The sequence below is a fragment of the Anas platyrhynchos genome, chromosome 1 (assembly GCF_047663525.1).
Source record: "Anas platyrhynchos isolate ZD024472 breed Pekin duck chromosome 1, IASCAAS_PekinDuck_T2T, whole genome shotgun sequence".
In the NCBI taxonomy this organism is placed as follows: domain Eukaryota; kingdom Metazoa; phylum Chordata; class Aves; order Anseriformes; family Anatidae; genus Anas; species Anas platyrhynchos.
This window is the reverse complement of record NC_092587.1, coordinates 4,409,611-4,426,719: the sequence shown is the minus strand read 5'-3', so window position 1 is coordinate 4,426,719 and position 17,109 is coordinate 4,409,611. Positions and strand designations below refer to the sequence as shown.

Sequence of the window (17,109 nt, the reverse complement as noted above, 5' to 3'; positions counted from 1 at the left end):
ACATGCAAACTGACCCCTGGAGTCAGCACAGCCCTGTGCTTCACACCTCCCGAGACAACAAAACCACAAAGAGTAACTCTTTCCTCGAGAGGAAAAAGCATTTGTCGTGGTGAAGTCCCAACGTAGGTATAAATAATCAAAGAACTATGGTTAAGGTATAAATAAGTAGGTATAAATAACCAGAGCTAGCATTTGTGTCAGGGGAAGCAGAGTCAGCAGAGCCTGCCTTGGGCATGGTAAGCCTGCAGTGCTCCCATGTCCTGGGCAAACTTATTTTAGAAGTCTGCATGGATTCGGTGATCTATCAGTCAGTTTCTCAGATGCACTGGAACAGGATGCTGGTAAGTCCACATAGATCAGGAAAAGATTAAAAAATCCATGTACAGCAAGAGGGATCCCCCACCATGAATGAACACCACTGCTTGTTTTACAGTCTGGCAAACTCCTGCTCTGTGGGCCTGCCTCAGGACAAGCTACTTGGACCAGAACAATAAAAACACTCACCCTAGCTGCTAACAGCACATCTCCATCACTGAACCCTGCCAGTGGACCAGTGTCTGGGGAAAAGGTCTTCAGAAACTCAAGGCAAGGAGTGCTGGAGCATCCAGCAGCTCTGCAAGAGGAGCTAAAGGGACACTGCTGTCACATTAGGCAGGCCCAAAGCCATTTACAGAAGCCAAGCAGAAAATCATATGTTTTATTTTCTACTTGCAGGTTACAGAGCTCAGAGCAGCAGAGCTCTCCCTGCCTGGTGGGACCAACCCCCTCCATGAGCTTATTTTGACACCTGCAGCACAAATACTAATAAAACCCCTCCAGGAGCTCAGAGCCTCAGCAAGGGAGGAAATTGGAAGAGGAATAGTTGATCTTAGATGTCCTTCACATTGTTTGTGGTGGGGTAGAAACAAATTTGTTTGCTCCAAGGAAAGCTTTTTCCATTCCCAAGGGAGAAAAAAAATATCATTTAACTCCCCATATCTGATTCTCTTGTGCCCCTGTTAATCTACAAAAAATGCTATGGCTGGGATTTTTGTGCAAGATCTCCACCCATTTCAAAGGGATTTTGCTGACCAAGTGACAAATCTGGGCAACTTTTGCTAGCTTACAGCCCCTTTCTTAAAAAAAGTTTTAAATTTCAGTAGCAGCAACTGCAGGGTCTCAACCCCCAAATCACACCCAGCTCCTGCAGCTTGCTTTCTCCACTCAGCAAGAGGCGATCAAGGCAGTGTGAAGAACTGCTCCAGCTGGGATTGCTCAATTATCCACGCTCCTCCTTGTCTTGACCTCCCTATGGGAAGGCTCTTGTACAGGGGAGCTGGATTGCAAAACCCGCAGCTGCAAGGCTTTGCTGTCTCTTCCTTCAAGTGCTCCCACTCAGTGCTTGTAGCACCCACAACAGGCAGGTGGGAAGGTTTACAACCCAATTTTTTTTTATTTGATTGCCAAGTGGGGCTGAGTTGCACCCAGAGCAAGCCCAGGACCACAGCACAATTTGATTTGACTACGTTACAAGAGAGGGCTTGGAAAAGCAAGAAAATACTTGTGAGCTTAAAGGGAATGTCCTCACCACTGCTCATGGTGATAAGGGTGAGCTTAATACAACCACATTAAGATAAAGCTGGGCATCCTCTACCTGTGGGTCAGTTACACCCCGTAAAGGACTCATTTCATACACATCGAGGGGAGCACACATCCCACTCTTCCTACTACAGTGAAAGAAGTTATTCCCTCTGCTGCTCAAGATCCTTTGCTCTAAATTAACCTTTTATAATGTTTGCAGCAGGCAAAAGTGGCCTCAGGGAACCCAGTGAGCTGTCCTAACCCCACTTCACACTGCAGGTGACAGATCCACGTGCTTAAATATTCTTTTCCAGGCTTGCACACAGCCTGTGCTTTGCTGTCTAGACATGCACTTGACACAGCATCACTTCAGGCAGTCCCACAGGACTGACTTCCAGCTCAGCATGCAGCCAGGCTCTCCTAACAGCCTGGCAGGAGGTAATCCTCCCACAGCCCCAAGAGACAGAAAATCAAGGCCACAAACTCTAATAACAACATATATACGTATCCATCCTGCTGCAGACCATACATACAACCCTACATATTCTGTACATGTACCCTTGTGAGCACAAGCCATGGATAAGCACCTGCAAGAATCTTGCTTAGCATCGTGCTATCATTAGTCCCAGTTCCTCTAGATGTTCCTGCATTGTCTGAGCAGCAGGAGCACAGTTTGGAAACTTTCTGCATTCAAATTCGAGCTCCAGTGACGGCTCTGTCCCCACACCTAGATGAAGCAGTTGCCCAGCTGCCTGTTTTTCCTAATTAGCCAAGAGGATGCTAATGATTAAGGACCTATTAGCCCTCTCACCAAGAGGGAGAGCGACAAACCCTGGGGTTGACAGTTTGCCAGCAGTGGCTGTGCTCCAAAACTTTCATCCACAGGAGCATTTAATGCAATTAATGCCCTTCATTTCACAGGACACCCCATGGGATTTACAGGCCGATACACACACATCACACACATAGGAACAGAAACACCAAGTCGGGCTGTTCTTACAGTCATTTTTTGGCAAAAGGCAGGCAGAGAAGCACTGAAGTTTGGCTACTGCTGCTGGAAAAAAACATCAGCTATCACAGGAAGAACCTGTTGCAGCTTTAGTGGCAGCCCGGCACTAGCAGCAGCCTTTCAAAGGGGTTTCCAGACAGTAGAAGAGGATGAGCGAGCCTCAAAATCTGCAGCTACTTAACCAAAGTCGAAGCTTTCTTTCCCTGTCGCCCCAGGTCTTTAAACAAGGAAAACAGATCGAGTTCTGGCAAGTCACTCAGCTTGTGTTAAATCACTTAACCCAAAAGAAAAGCGACCCAGAGCTTGGAGCAAAGCACAGCTGAAGTGTGGAGAGTAAATTTTTGCAGGGCTTTCAGTGCCCCCAGCTCTCCCCGGGGCTTCTCTATTACCAACCCCTACCAATCCCTCACAGTAACACCAAAAAAAAAAAAAAAAAAAAAAATCCTTCCCCAGCCCTAACACTTCCCAGGCTGAGAAAATTAAACAAAACACCACCAGAACCCCATCAGGGGAAGCAGTGCTCTCATCCAGCAGCACCATACCTGACTCTGCCTATTTTTCTCAGTCCTCCCAGCAAGCCATCCACTTACACCACAACTTTTCACCCTTTATTAAACTTTTCTAAGCAGCTGAGCTCAAACCGAGCTGAGCTTTCCATACCAGTGCTGCAAACCCGTGGTGCTTGATCAAGATTAGGATTACTCAGATTAAGGCTTCACACACCAGTTTTAACAGCAAGCACTCAACACCCCAAACCACCACAAATCACTGCACCCCCCTCTGCTCCAAACCCTATAGTTTGCACACAAAATTTGGGGCGCCCTATAAATAAAAAGCCCCCAGCAGCACCAAGCAAAGGTGGCTCAGAAATAAACCCAGCACCCCCTGCAACCCCTGCAACCCAAGCACCCCCAGCAGCCCCAGCAGCCCCAGCACCCCCAGCACCCCCAGCACCCCCAGCAACCCCAGCACCCCCAGCAACCCCAGCACCCCCAGCAACCCCAGCACCCCCAGCAACCCCAGCACCCCCAGCAACCCCAGCACCCCCAGCACCCCCAGCACCCCCAGCACCCCCAGCAACCCCAGCAACCCCAGCAACCCCAGCACCCCCATCAACCCCAGCAAGCCCAGCACCCCCATCAACCCCAGCACCCCCAGCACCCCCAGCAACCCCAGCACCCCCAGCACCCCCAGTAACCCCAGCAACCCCAGGGCAGGATGCCCGGTCGGGGGGGCTATGGGGGACTCACACATGAGGGTGCTGAAGGCGCAGAGTGCCAGCAGTGCCTGCAGCAGCACACCGAAACGCCCCAGCAGCGCTCCGCTGCCGCAGCCGTGAGCCGGCCGGGGGGCGGCCATGGCCGGGGGGAGCGGAGCTGGAAGCGGAGCGGAACCGGAGTGGAAGCGGAGCGGTCCCGATGCCTACAAAGCGGAGCCGCCGCCGCCGCTCCGCTCCCCGCCCCGGTCCCGGCTGCTGAGGGCACACCCGGGGGCGGGGCGGTGGGATGGGGATGTGGGGGGGGTCTAGGAGGGGTTTAGGGTCCTGGGGGGGTTTGGGGTGTGGGGGGGTCTCGGTAGGATTTGGGGTGTTGGGATGGGGTGTGGGTTGGGGTCCTGGTGGGTTTGGGGTGTTGGGATGCGGTGGGGGTGTCCTGGTGGGGTTTGGGGGTTCCTGGCAGGGTTGGGGTGTTGGGATGGGGTGGTGGGAGGGTTTCTGGTGGGGTTTGGAGGGTTGGGATTGGAAGGGAGGGAGGGTTGGGGTCCCAGTGGGTTTGGGGTGCTGAGATAGGGGATTCCTGGTGGGATTTGGGGTGTTGGGATGGGGGCAGGTCGGCATTTCAGAGGAGTTTGGGGAGTTGGGATGAGGGGAGTCCTATTGGGATTTGGGGTGTTGGGATGAGGAAAGAGGGTTGGGGTCCCACTTGGGGTTGAGGTGCTGAGCTGAGGCGGGTCCCAGCAGGGTTTAGCATGCTGCATGGGAAGGGTAGGGAGGATCCCAGAAGAGTTTGGGGTGCCAGGCTGGCGGTGAGGGGAGTCCCCATGGGGTTTTGGGGTGCTGAGCTGTAGTGGGAGGGCTTTTTAGGATGGGAGTGCCCTGCTGGGGGCTTCCCAGTGGGGTTTGGGTTGCTGAGCTGGGGAGGGTGGGTAGGGAACTCAGTGGGGTTTTGGGCCCAAGGATGGGTGTCCTGGTGGGATTTGGGGTGCTGTGATAGGAAGGGCACAGAGGATCCTAGCTGGGTTTGGGGTGGTGGGCTGGGGAGGGCAGGCGAGGTCCTGGCGGGGACTCAGGATGTCCTATGATCCTAATCCTATGGTGTGTGGCAGGATGATCTGAGAGATGTCAGGGGCTGCTGATGGGGCTGGGATCTCAAACAGCACTCTCAGACCTGTGTTTTCCACTGCTCCACCTAACGCAGCTCCCAGCCCCCTTTACAGCCACCCCCAGAGCACTGCTTTCACTTTTTTCTCTCTTTTCGGTATCCTTGTGGCCCTCTTTAGGGAGCACTGGGGTCCCATGCCTGAGTTTTCTTCTCTGACTTTGAGGTGTAGGAGCTTGCATCTCATTACAAAACCAAGCGGGCTTCAAATATAATCATATTGCATGACTCCAAGCAATGGCCTTAAAAACAACGATAAACATTACAGAACTCTAAAGAACATCATGGGAACTGTCCCTCAGCTGAGCCAACTCATCAACCAGGAACAGTCCTTCCTTTTTCAAGGGAGAAGCAAATTGTGGGCTGACAGATGCTCAAGTCACCAGTTCTAATCACAGTTTAATCATGAGTTCAATCAGCAAGCTGGAAGTTTGATCTTGCTAAGTCATTTTCAGCTGATTTCATATGTGTAGTAATCGGTAGCTTCATTAAAAGGTTCGTTCCCCTGGGTTGGTAAACCTGTTTGTGTCTTGCAATCGGTTGCCTCTATATTAAATTCTACATCAAATATTAAAGCTGATATTCTTTCATAAAGCCAGCTGAACACCCTGGTAGCGTCTATTAAGCAAGTATGTATTTTAACAGAGATTTATTTAGGCTTCAACATTTTACATTTTCTTAGATTTCCTAGGCTGCTCTTAAAGAAGCATTTTCAAGAATTGGATGCTGGATGATAATTTTTCACCCGGGAATTGCCTCAGACTCTATTTGCCCAAGTACAGCACAGCTGCTGGGGAACACAGTCAAAAGAAAAAAAAAAAAAAAGCATTTAAACTATATTGGTATTTCTTAAAACTTCATTTTCTTTGAATAACCTTCAAATTATCCGTCAAAGGTGGTACGTGGGATGCACCAGGGGAAAGTCGGAAAGTCTTCCCAAGGCTCTCTCACCCATCATGCATCCTCCCTGTTCCTGCTGATTTCTCTTTGCTGTCACATTCAGCAATGAAAAGTTGTCCAAAACCTTACTTCTGAGTGCAGATACGCTTACAAGAGAGCCCGGTACTTTGCACGTGTGAAAACACGCAGGCTATAAAAAGGGCAATTACGAGAAAAACCCCGATTTCGCCCCTTCCCCTCCCTTCCTTGCAGAAGGAGGCAGCTGTCCCTGAGCGGCTTCTCCGCACTCCACCGTGAAACCGCAGCCTTGGCTTAGCAAAAACATGATTTGCACTTCAAAATATTTTGATTTTCTGAACCCGCGAAAAAAAAAAAAAAGAAAAGAAAAAACAAAGCTCAGCTGTACTAGATGTAGAGTCAGTGTGTTCAGTCTCCTAAATTTCTGCTGTATTATTTTGGCATCTGAGATGCCCCGCAGCTGTCTCCCTGCTTTTTTTTTTTTTTTTTTTTTTTTTTTTCCCCAGGGGTTTTCATCTCTCTGCAGAGGCACAAAGGCTTTGGGTGCTGTTTACCCCCAGCCCTGCTCCAAACACCACAGCTGCTAACCCCGTATCAATGGGTCGGTGCCTTTAGGTGCCACATCTCAATTTGTTGTTTTTCTTGGCGAAATTTGCCTTTGGGGCTCCTAAGTGGGATTTCAGCCACAAATCACTCCCTGGGTATTTCCATCCCTCTCTGCCCATGGTGCAGACAGCTGATGGGCACTCAGCCATCGTTCACAAAGCCTTGTGAAACAGCATCATGGCACTAAAAACTTGTTTTTTAATCCCAAACTTGCTTAGCAGGCAGGGCACTGATAATGGCAAAGGTGGCTGTCATTTCCCTGGTGTGAGTGGATTTTATCCTCGCTGTTGATGCAAAGCTGTTTTCCAGGCAGGCATAGGCACTTTGGATGAGTTCAGAGAGAAAATGTGTTCCCTTATCTGCCCAGGGTAAGGCCCTTGAAAGCTGGGTAATGGCAGGGCTCTCCAGGCAATCTCGCCGATACAGAAGAGAAAGGCTGTGATCCTTCTTTTACCCTTAGCCTTGGTTGGATAAAAGTCTGGAGAGGCTCACGGGGCTTTGGTCACTCGATGCTGATTTTCTTCCATCTGTCTTTGTGAGCTTACAGAAATACGGATGGGAATTATTGATGCCACGTGCCAAAATAGCAAAGTTAAGGAAAAGGAAACCACGTAAGAAAAAGGAAACCCAAGTAAGCAGCTGTGCCAGAATTTCCCTAAGAACTAGAAATTAAAAAGGAGTAATCAAAAGAAAGAAAATAGAGATCTAATAAAACTTAATTTAAGTATTAGAGCATGGGTGTAAACTTAAAATCAGAAAAGCCAAGACACTGAAATATTTTTGAGTAATCAGGGGTACAAAAAGCAGTCCTGGCAATTCTGCACATGCATGAAGGCCAGAGAAAAATGAAGGATGGAGGAAATCTGTGAATTCTCAGAGTGGAAAATCAAATAATGGAAACCACAGAAAATACCTCTTCTATTTCACTCTATAAAGAAGGATTAGCCAGGCCCAGCTGGCAAGTAAAATTAATTTAAAACAAGGGGAGAAGAGAGAGAACAGGGCGAGAACAGGTTAAAAAATGAGATGAGGCAAATATGAGGTATCCAAAGGCCTGAAGAAATGGGTGCAGGAGGAATTAAATGGGCATAGAAAGAGGTGGTTTTTGAGGGATTAACAAGGGATACGGCAAGGGGGTGTCAGAGGACTGGAGAAGGGCAAGTATTGTGCATGTCCCTGTGGATTGGAGCCCAGCCACCTTCATTCAAGTTATATATATATATATATATATATATGACATATTATTAAAAATTATCAAACTATCGATTCATAAGCACCTAGAGGATAATAAGGTAATAAAAAACAGCTAGCATGGATTTAAGAAAAATAAATCACACTGAGCCAGTTTCATTTTCTGCTCCAACGGGGCAGCTGGGCTACTGGATAACAGGAGGCAGGAGCCTGGTTGTGCCTTGACTCAAGGAAGGCTTATCTTGCTGCCCTGGTGACACTCGTAAATCAGCTGGGAATATCTGGCTGCCTCCAGCTCTGCAGGAGGCAGGAGCAGCACCTCCCTGCAAACCCCCATAAATGCTCCGAAAGCCATTTGCTGCTGCACTGGGAGAGGTGCAAGGGCTCTCAGGTAGGCATCTAAAGTTACGTAAGGGAAATGCCACCCCTAGGTGATGAGCAAAGCTATCAAGTTAGGAGAATTTGCAAACATTTTTTTTCGAGGTTAGGGTTAGAATTAGAAATTATTTAATGATATTGGAGGGATGCTCCGAAGTCAACAGAATGAAACGCAGTGAGTGATGGGGAGGAAGAATGGGACATGCCTGGATGGGAAGAGGATGGGGGTGTAAATGGCCTCCAGACAAAGTGTGAGTCAGTAACAAAAAGGTGTTGCGGGGAAAGCATATCCTGTTCCAAGAGGTCATCAGGAGTGTTTCATGGAATATTTGGGATTGTTGCTCCATTGTCTCCAATCTTCAGCCCAGTTTTGCTATCGCACAAAGAAGTGTGCATGCTGGAGTGGGGAGGAAGGTGAGAAAAATGACAAGCATTTGAGAGAGTGGGAATCAGAAAGAAAATGGGATATTTTTATTTTTATATATTTTTTTATATTTTTATTTATTTTTATTTTTTCCCCAGAAAAGCCTGCAGGAGCAATAGACACAATTGGGGAACAGCTTCTACAAAACTACTTCGTGTAGAGGAATTATTATAAAGGGTTGTTTTCCATGTCTCATTCATTTCTCAAAAGGACAGCACTGCTGTGAGTTGTCTTTATATCTCTTCTGGCTGAGAAGACAATGACTGAGAAAACCAGGTGTTAATTTGGGGCTCAAAGACAGCATGCTTGTTCACTTGAGTTATAGTGGTGGGGCCCCATAACCACAGGAGCACAGGGAAGGGCATCTCATTAACCCTTGAAACCCAACCTCAACCAAGGACACCAGGGCATCTTCCATGCCAGTCCCACCCTACGTGGTCATGCTGGTGGGCTCAGCACATCTGCACCCACATCAGTGATGAACAGCATCAACAAAAGAAGCACTTAACATCATGGATTAGTGCAAGTGTTTGGGGCTGGCCAGATCTGAAAATGCGTAAAATAAGTCCACGGTGTTGAGGTAAATTAAGGTGTTGGGCTATTGTTGTTGGCTGATTGGTTCATTCTGTTCGCCAGCAGCTCAGTGACAGCCTCATGTGTCAGAAAAAAAAAAAAAGTGTTAAAAAATGAACAAAAAAGCTGATTTTTACAACACCACAACATTGGTTTCTTCAACTCATTTGCCCCATAAGGACTCAGGTGTTTTGCCTCCCTGAGGTCCCCAGTGTGATGGCAGGGATGAGGAAGGTCTGCAGACAGTTTCTGCCACAAGCTGGAGAAAGGCACAGAAAACTGCCCTCTTCTGGATGACACTGACATAAATTATTTATTTGATTTTATTTTTCATCTGGTGGAGAAACTGCTTCTGAAACAATGTCCCTTGAGAAAGCTTGCTTTAACTGATACTTGAAACAGACTTCATTCATGCTGCCAGCAGCAATGATCCCTGATGATTAAAGAGTAAATAGACCCTATTCTTGCTGAATTGTTTCTTTTTATACAGGTCTGTAACATTTAACAGTCAGTTTTAGCTTATGTTCGTAAGAAGACGGCCAACACCAGTTTTAACATCCAGCAAGACTTAGTATTGCAGGATACTCCAGGGAGTCCTTGTCAAGATGGTTCTTCTGTATATTCAATAAGTGCTTGAGCTGTGTTATTATGAGAGGTTCAGTGCCTGGCACGGAGTGAAAGGGGAACAGCTTCACACCTTACAGGGCCTGTAGTATTGTTTGTGTAGTGTGTTTGCATGCCCTCAGCTGTTTCAGGGCAAATCAGTCCCTCTGAGTACATCTCATGACATGGCCATCCCTTCTCCTGTGCTACGAGACAAACATGGAAGGCTCTACACCATCACAGAGGGACCTCCCCAGGTGCTACCATCGCTACAGAAATGATGTCTTACATCATGGTGGACCCTCTCTGCATCCTACATCACCCTACATCCCTACAGGGATGACAATCCTACACCACCCTGCATCCCTACAGTGGTCCTACACTATCTCTGGCTGAAGATTGCAGTGATGGCAGGGCAGCTCATCTTCACCAGTGCAAGCAATTGGAGGTCAGACCCTGCTCCTGAGTCTTGCAAAGAGCTCAGCAGCTGAGAAATCCCCTTTCTGCACTACTGGTGCCCTGGAGGGCAGAATTTTTCCTGGACCCACCCATTCACTCACTGTTTGTAGGGTTCCAGCCTGACGGGAGAATGAGTTAATGATTAATCATGATAATTGTGAGAGTGGACCGAAACCCTAGTTTTAATGACTGGCTTTACTACAGTATTTGCACATTATACTGGGAGCCCTGCAAGTAATTGCCAAGATGAGGTGGTGCACCTTTAACTCAGCTCACTTTGCTGTGTATAGGGAAACTCCTAAAAAGCTTAATCTGGCACAACTGATGAGGGTGGTGAACTGCAGAGCTGGGGCAAGAGGCTTGGATATCTCGGATTGACTTTGCCACTGAAATGCAGGTATCCTATAGCAATACTTATACCTATATCCTAACAAGGGAGAGGAGACAACCAAGCAAGGATTGCCTAACTGGAGTACAAGCACCCTCATAAGCATATCAGATGTCTGCACCTCAAACACGGTGTTTATAGAGGTTAGATGATTCCCAGGTTTGTGGTTGTTGAGATAAGAATAGAAGCAATCAGAAGGCTCAAAATCTGCTTTTCTGATACGTTTTTTCCTTGAAGATGAAACTTCCTTCCCAAACAGTTAAAGAAAAGTTGCAGTACAATTTCAGTCTGCTCTTTGTGCCACCTGGCACGGGGCTGAGCTTTGGGAGCACACCACGTGCGGACTGATGGCTTAGATCCATCTTGTGTAAGAATGGGATGGACGGATCCAAGTTCCTTCAAGCTTGAGAGGAGACTAGAATTTATGGCCTGGGCAGGGTGTCCTGGGTCTGAATTGCGACAGAGTGGATTTAGGTTTGCATCAGGAAGCCTTTTCCAGGAGCAAGGATGGTTAGGAGATGCTGTAAGCTGCTGGAAGAAAGCATCACATCGCTTGCCTGTCCATGTGTCTCACACCCTTCACTTGGGAGGATCAGACTCCTGCTCAGACAAAAAAAAAAAAAAAAGAAAAAAAAATCAGATATGTTTTTATTCTTTGCAGCTCTTCTGTCTCTCTGACAGGTCTGAGATCTCCCTGGGGGAAAGAGGGCCACAGAAGTGGGTATGGATGAGGCCTTTCAGATCTTTTGCTGGGATCTGACTTTCTGGGTAACAATTTATGAGAAAAGATCACTTAGGAAATGGGGACCTACCCAACTGACGAAGTGCTAAACATTCACAAAATTCATGTAGCATGAACCGGAGAAGACCTTGATTATTTTCCCCTGGGTTGTATCGCTCATCAAGAGCCTTGAAATAAAATGCTAATTTGCCAAGACCTGGTGAATATTCACTGCTCCCAAGCCTTTCTTCAATTAGCACTTGAAAACCACAGGTTCCTTCACAAGCCACCCTTGATGTTTTATAAATGTTATCGCTAAGACAGTTTTGACTTCCTTTAATGCATTTTTTACAGCTGCAGCAGTGATATTATTTCAGTTCAAGCTGCAGGCTGTCATCTTGAGAAGAGACCTCAGCTAACTCTCATGGGATAGTTCTAAAGTGGCAAATTCTATAAAACTTTAAGTTAATAACCTGCCGTTTCACTTCTACGGTGCAATCTCAGCTGCAGAAGTAGTGGTGAGGAGTATTTTGAAGCGTGGTGCAAGTGCACAGGTACAGAAAAGCTTTTTGAAGAGGACTCAATCCTTTGGCTAAATTTCGCTCTTTGGATTGGTGTGACTGTTTCCTTCCAGAAGAGCAGCTGAGTGTGCAGGAAGCAGGGTGGTCATGAAAATGATGCAATGGATACTGCAGCAAATAAGCTTTCTTATAATTCAGGAAGAAGCTTGACTGGCTCATTAAAATCTACCTCTGTGCTATTTTGTAGTGTTTCTTCCAAGGGATTGCTAAAAATAAATAAATAAAATAATAACAATAACAGTAATAAGAAGAATTATAATGATAATAATAATTATACTATCAAAAAACAAAAACAAACAAAGACAAACACAAAACCAAACCAAACATGTACTGTCTTCAAAGTGCTGTTTGTTACTTTCCTACCTGGTGTCTAATGAGAAACATCCATCCTTCTTCAGGATAAAACTCACTTATGGAGACAGACATGTTCCTGGTAGACGTAAGAGAAGCACAAGGAGAGTTCATAATGATCATATTGGAAATGAAATGGGTGGGAGGAACAAAAGCAATGAGGCTTATGTTAAATTTCTCAGGACCTTAACTCCCAGCGTGTGTCCCAGCCCAGTCCACCACCCAACCAACAAACATTTGTTTTGCACTGTAGGAAGCAAATGTGGCAGAAGGCAGAAGAAGGGGTTAGCCTGAGACAGATCTCCTGGAGGACCACGTGCTGATGTCTTAACTGGGTATTTGGGTTTAATCCCTGCCTACTGACTTCCTCTGTTTAAGCAAGAAACAAAAGGAAAATACCAAGGAGGGAATTGCCCGTTTCTCCTGTGACAGGTTACCTGAAATCTGGTAGTAGCAATAATCTGGAGGTAACCATAATCTGGCTCTAAAACACACACTCTGCCATTAGTATTCTTCATCCATTATGAGACCCAGTGATTTTACCAAGCAGTAGACACAGTGATGATGTTGTTTAGGTTAGACCCATGTTTTCTAAATTCAGGAGGAATGTTTTTACTGGCTCCAGCTGGCTATAGATTGGATCTGTAAAGTACATCCTCATACGAGCTCTGCTACAAAGCAGTCTCAGCTGAATGAGTCAATTTTTCGGAGATGTGCTCTCACATTTTAGTACCCAAACAGTGGACCCATGCCACAACAGCCAACATACGCCTGCTCTTCATGCAGAACTACTAAAGCATAAAGATACACAAACGCTGCTCTAAGCTGTTTAAAGGGAACCCCAGTGCTCAGCTGGGTAAGCACAGCTCACAAGCCAGGCTCTAATTCTTTCTCTGATTCCCAAAGCCTGCAGTGTGTGTGGATGTAAGGCTTTGAGAAATGCATGGCAGCTGCCCAGAGAAGCTGTGTTCCAGAGCAGTGTTTTTTGTTGCATTTCTATCTTTAGCAAGAGAAAAAGGGGTAGAGACAGGACGGCAGCCACTAGAGATATTTGTACAAATTCATCCCATCCTACAACCCTGCTTTTGTTTTCTATAACTGCCTGGAATACTTCCCAGAGTTTGTGGCAGATTAGATTTTAAAGCTTTGATATCTTTTATTATATATGGATATACAACACGGGTGAGGGAAAACCTACCTGTTGACCCCCTGCTTAGCTTGTCACTGCTGCTGGTACTGAGATGTACCTAGAGAGCATCTTGGATATTTCTGCACTGTACTGCTGTGCTATTCTGTGCCCATGGTTTGTCATCTGTATAAAGTAAAAAAAAATAATAATAAAAACAAACAAACAAACAAACAAAAAAGCAGTGTCTTGATTAAAGCTAGAGCCATTTTTACTTCTGAGCATTGTGCCACAGGAACAAACTGGAAAGTAATGGTGGCCTATCTTTGGCCATCCAGAAGTGGAATCTAGTCCAAGATAATCCTTGTGTAATCTGTGCTACCCACTTGGGCTTCCTCTGGTCACTGAGAGGCCTCTTTGGGTGGCAATTCCTCGCCCCCTGCCCTTGGGAAGACCCTTTGTATCATGTGCATTGCTGATGGAGGTGAGGCTGGTCCCAGAGCCATCACCACCTGGCAGGGAGACCAGTGAGAAATTGAAGTGTTAGGGGGATAGATTGGCAAAACCCTGGGGGTTGCAGTCAGGATAATTGCTTAAAAGATTGAGGGATTTTCTCTAGGGAGCAGAGCCGAGTCACAGCACTGACTACTTTTTATTAATGACACCCCCATACACAAACTTGGAACCTTGACTGAGATCATGCTGGAAACACACCACATGGTGAGCAGAAATAGAAGCAGAAATTGTTATTTACCCCAGGGCAAGCATCTTTGTGGTAGAGCCTACAAACTCCTGTATTTCCCTGATTTATTTTTTTTTCACTTTAATTTATTAGTCATTTATTTATTTATTGAGCTGGTTGCTTGTAAATGCAGTGCCCACTGCAGACCTGAAGCTCTGTTACAGGCACCGTAGTGCTCACACGAGACTTTGCATTTGATGTTGCTTCTCAAGACTTTAAATGGAAGTGGCTCTTTCAGATGCTGGGGCTGAATATCAAACTGTGCTGCAGGGTTTTGCATTCCTGCAAGGAATGACATTTAGGAAAGATGTCGCATGCGTCAGTGAATACCAAACTAGGGAGAAGGTTTGGGAAAAGCGTGAAGAAATGGTGTTTTCTGATGTAAAGGTATAGTTTCAGAGGGCTTGTGCAATCCCTCACTTGAGGCCAGCCGTAAAGGAGAATGGGCACACACATACACACAGAGAAAATAATAATAATAATAAAAAAATCCAGGCATTCTCAGAAGGAGCTTGTGAAAATATCTGAATTTAAAGTTAGAAAAAATGATCATAATTTGCTAGGCTACAGAAAATAGCCAGGGAGTTCAATGGTTTGGGCTGGAAAGCAGTGTAGCAGTAGCCTAAGACAAAAAAAACTAATGCTACTGAGGAGGTGAGGAAGCAAGAGAGGTGGAAATGCTGCAGGGAAATCCTACAGTCCACAAACCACAGAGCTTTCAGCAACCAGCCTTAAGGACTACAGGTGGTATGAAAGCAAGCATCAGCCCAAGCTGTGTCCTTTCTTTGGCCAAAGATGCTCTATTAGTGTGAAGTGAATTGAAAAATGGAACAAAGATGTAAGCTGGACACTGCTCCAAGACAAAAGTTAATATTCAGGAAACAGGGCACCAGTATTTGGACTAACAATGCACAAATATTATGGGTAAGATGAATTTCAGCTAACCTTACCTGTATAAAAGGTAGGAGTGTGGACAACCAGCTGAGAGTTGCAACAGGAAAAAGGAGCACGCCCACCAAGCAGACCATCTAACTGGGTTCAGATCTCCACTGACTACAGAGGGAGCCTGGATCTCTACCTTAAATTAGAGGCATCATCCTCAGGTAGCTGCATTTGACTGATGGAATCAAATCAACCCCTGATTCTCATTAAGGGAGTTGAAACAACAAAAGAGCATCCCTGGAGGGAGGTAGATAGCATCTATATAGATAAAGTTAAATGTGAAACATAGAAATAGATAAAGAAAGAGCAATATCTCCTCAGAAAGAGTATTATCCCCGAGCATATATCATGATAAAAAAGTGTTGATTCTGTTGAAAAATTTGGTGACAAAGCAAAGCTGAAAACAATGTAATAAAAAAGTGAGAGCTAAGGTGGTGGCAGTTATAACAAAAAAAGGATGATTGCCATAAGTTCAGCACATCCACATGTTGCTCCTAAGGAGGCTGCAGTGTCTTTGGTCTGTTTTTTGATGTCCAAAACCATTAGGTACTCATCTCCCACCCAAGCCCCAGTACCAGGGGGGTGAGATTCATCTCACTCAGCTATAGCTGCCTGAAGTTAGTCCATCAGTCTCAGCTGTCCGAGCTCCCTCCAGAGCCCACAGAGGGAAGCAAAATTTTCTAAAGGAGATTCATCTCCTTTTAATACCACTGTCTAGAATAGTGAGATGAACTGCTCTCCAACAGTTCCCATCACTGGATTTGGACAACTCACTCCTGAACAGCTACGTCTATTTGAGAAGGACCACAGCCTTTGCCCTGCTCTTTTTTTTTTTGGGGGGGGGAGGGTTAGGAATCCCTATCTGTTCTCTTCCAGCAGCTGCCTGATTGCCTTGCAGACTCCCCAGATGCATTTTGCCAGGTATAAGCCTCTGAAAAACAGGACTTTAACTGCTTTGTAACTTCTGCTCATATTGTTGCTCCAGCTTGTATATCTGTGCATCTCATCTGCTTCCTCTTCCTCCAGCAGCTTTTCATTCCCTGCTACAATGAGGTGCCTAATATTAGATGGCCACAATCTCTCTCAATGTGGGAAATGGCAAGGCTTTCAGAATAAGGGTGGTGACCTCCTCTACACTTAGGAGGGAGCCTTGGTCGTACAGTACCTGGAGCTGTACATGGCTTCCAGGAATAGCTGTATTGTCCAAAGCCAGAAGGGATGGGTATAACCTCGAGGCAAACGGCATCTTTCCATTCTTTGTTAAAGAAGGGGGAAAAAAAAATCTCAAAGAAAAGCCTTTCCCTAAAGGAACTGAAATGTTTATTTTGCAATGTGAGAAGGTGGTCCTAAGGGGAGTTTCTTTTTTATTTATTTATTCATTTGTTCTTTGAACAAGGAAGATATAGTGTTGCTTTCCTAATGTCCTACCTAGACCACTTTGCTTGAAGACAACCATGCAAAGGGTAAGTGATTCTGTACCCACACTCACAGCTTCCCAGCAAACAGCTCTGCAAATTGGACTCTGTCAATTGGTGATAAATAGGCTTTAATTTTCTGGTGTTTGCTCCCTGGGGTAGCCAAGCAAAGATTATTTCTGTTTAGGGACTGATCTGACACGTGGGTCTTAGAAGCTGAAGGATGTCTGTAGGTAAATCTGCATTCATTGTCTGAAGGGGTCATTCAGAAACATGATTAAGTGACCATGCACATACACACCCATGGAAATATGCCTGCTGTTTTTTCTGTAGGTTTTTCAAGTAGTATTTGCAAGGCAATCTTTTCCATAAAGTCCCGAGGAGGAAAATCCTAACTATGCTTTTCATAACACAGCATAGTTCTTTTAACCACAACAAAAAGTGATAGAAAATTCATGTTTGTCCAAGTGCTTTACAGATCCCCAGTCAATATATACATGTCTTAGGCCAAACCTATACTTCAAAAGTTTTTCTGACAATGTTACACAGTGAAGGGTGATGTTTTACAGCCATCGCCCTTTGACACATGCAGTTATGTTGTTGAAAAAGGAGCTTTAACTGACCTACTTATTTTTATTCATCTCACCAGAATAGCAGCTCTACAGGCTGGAAAACTAGATTTTTTCAAGGAGAACTCTGCCCAAGCAAAGTGACTTTGGCCATCTGTTCCCACAGATCTTAGCT

The 17,109-nt window shown here is 45.8% G+C and overlaps 1 protein-coding gene across 1 annotated transcript in view; it reads right to left on the bottom strand.

The window, feature by feature from the left end:
• The window catches only part of LOC101794222 (store-operated calcium entry regulator STIMATE), a 33,887-nt gene extending 29,831 nt beyond the window's left edge, over positions 1-4,056 (bottom strand). The window contains exon 1 of the mRNA XM_027460874.3: positions 3,820-4,056. Within this exon, the coding sequence (XP_027316675.1) occupies positions 3,820-3,928 (109 nt within the window). The 5' untranslated portion in view covers positions 3,929-4,056. The remainder of the gene's footprint in view (positions 1-3,819) is intronic.
• Positions 4,057-17,109: the final 13,053 nt, after the last annotated feature.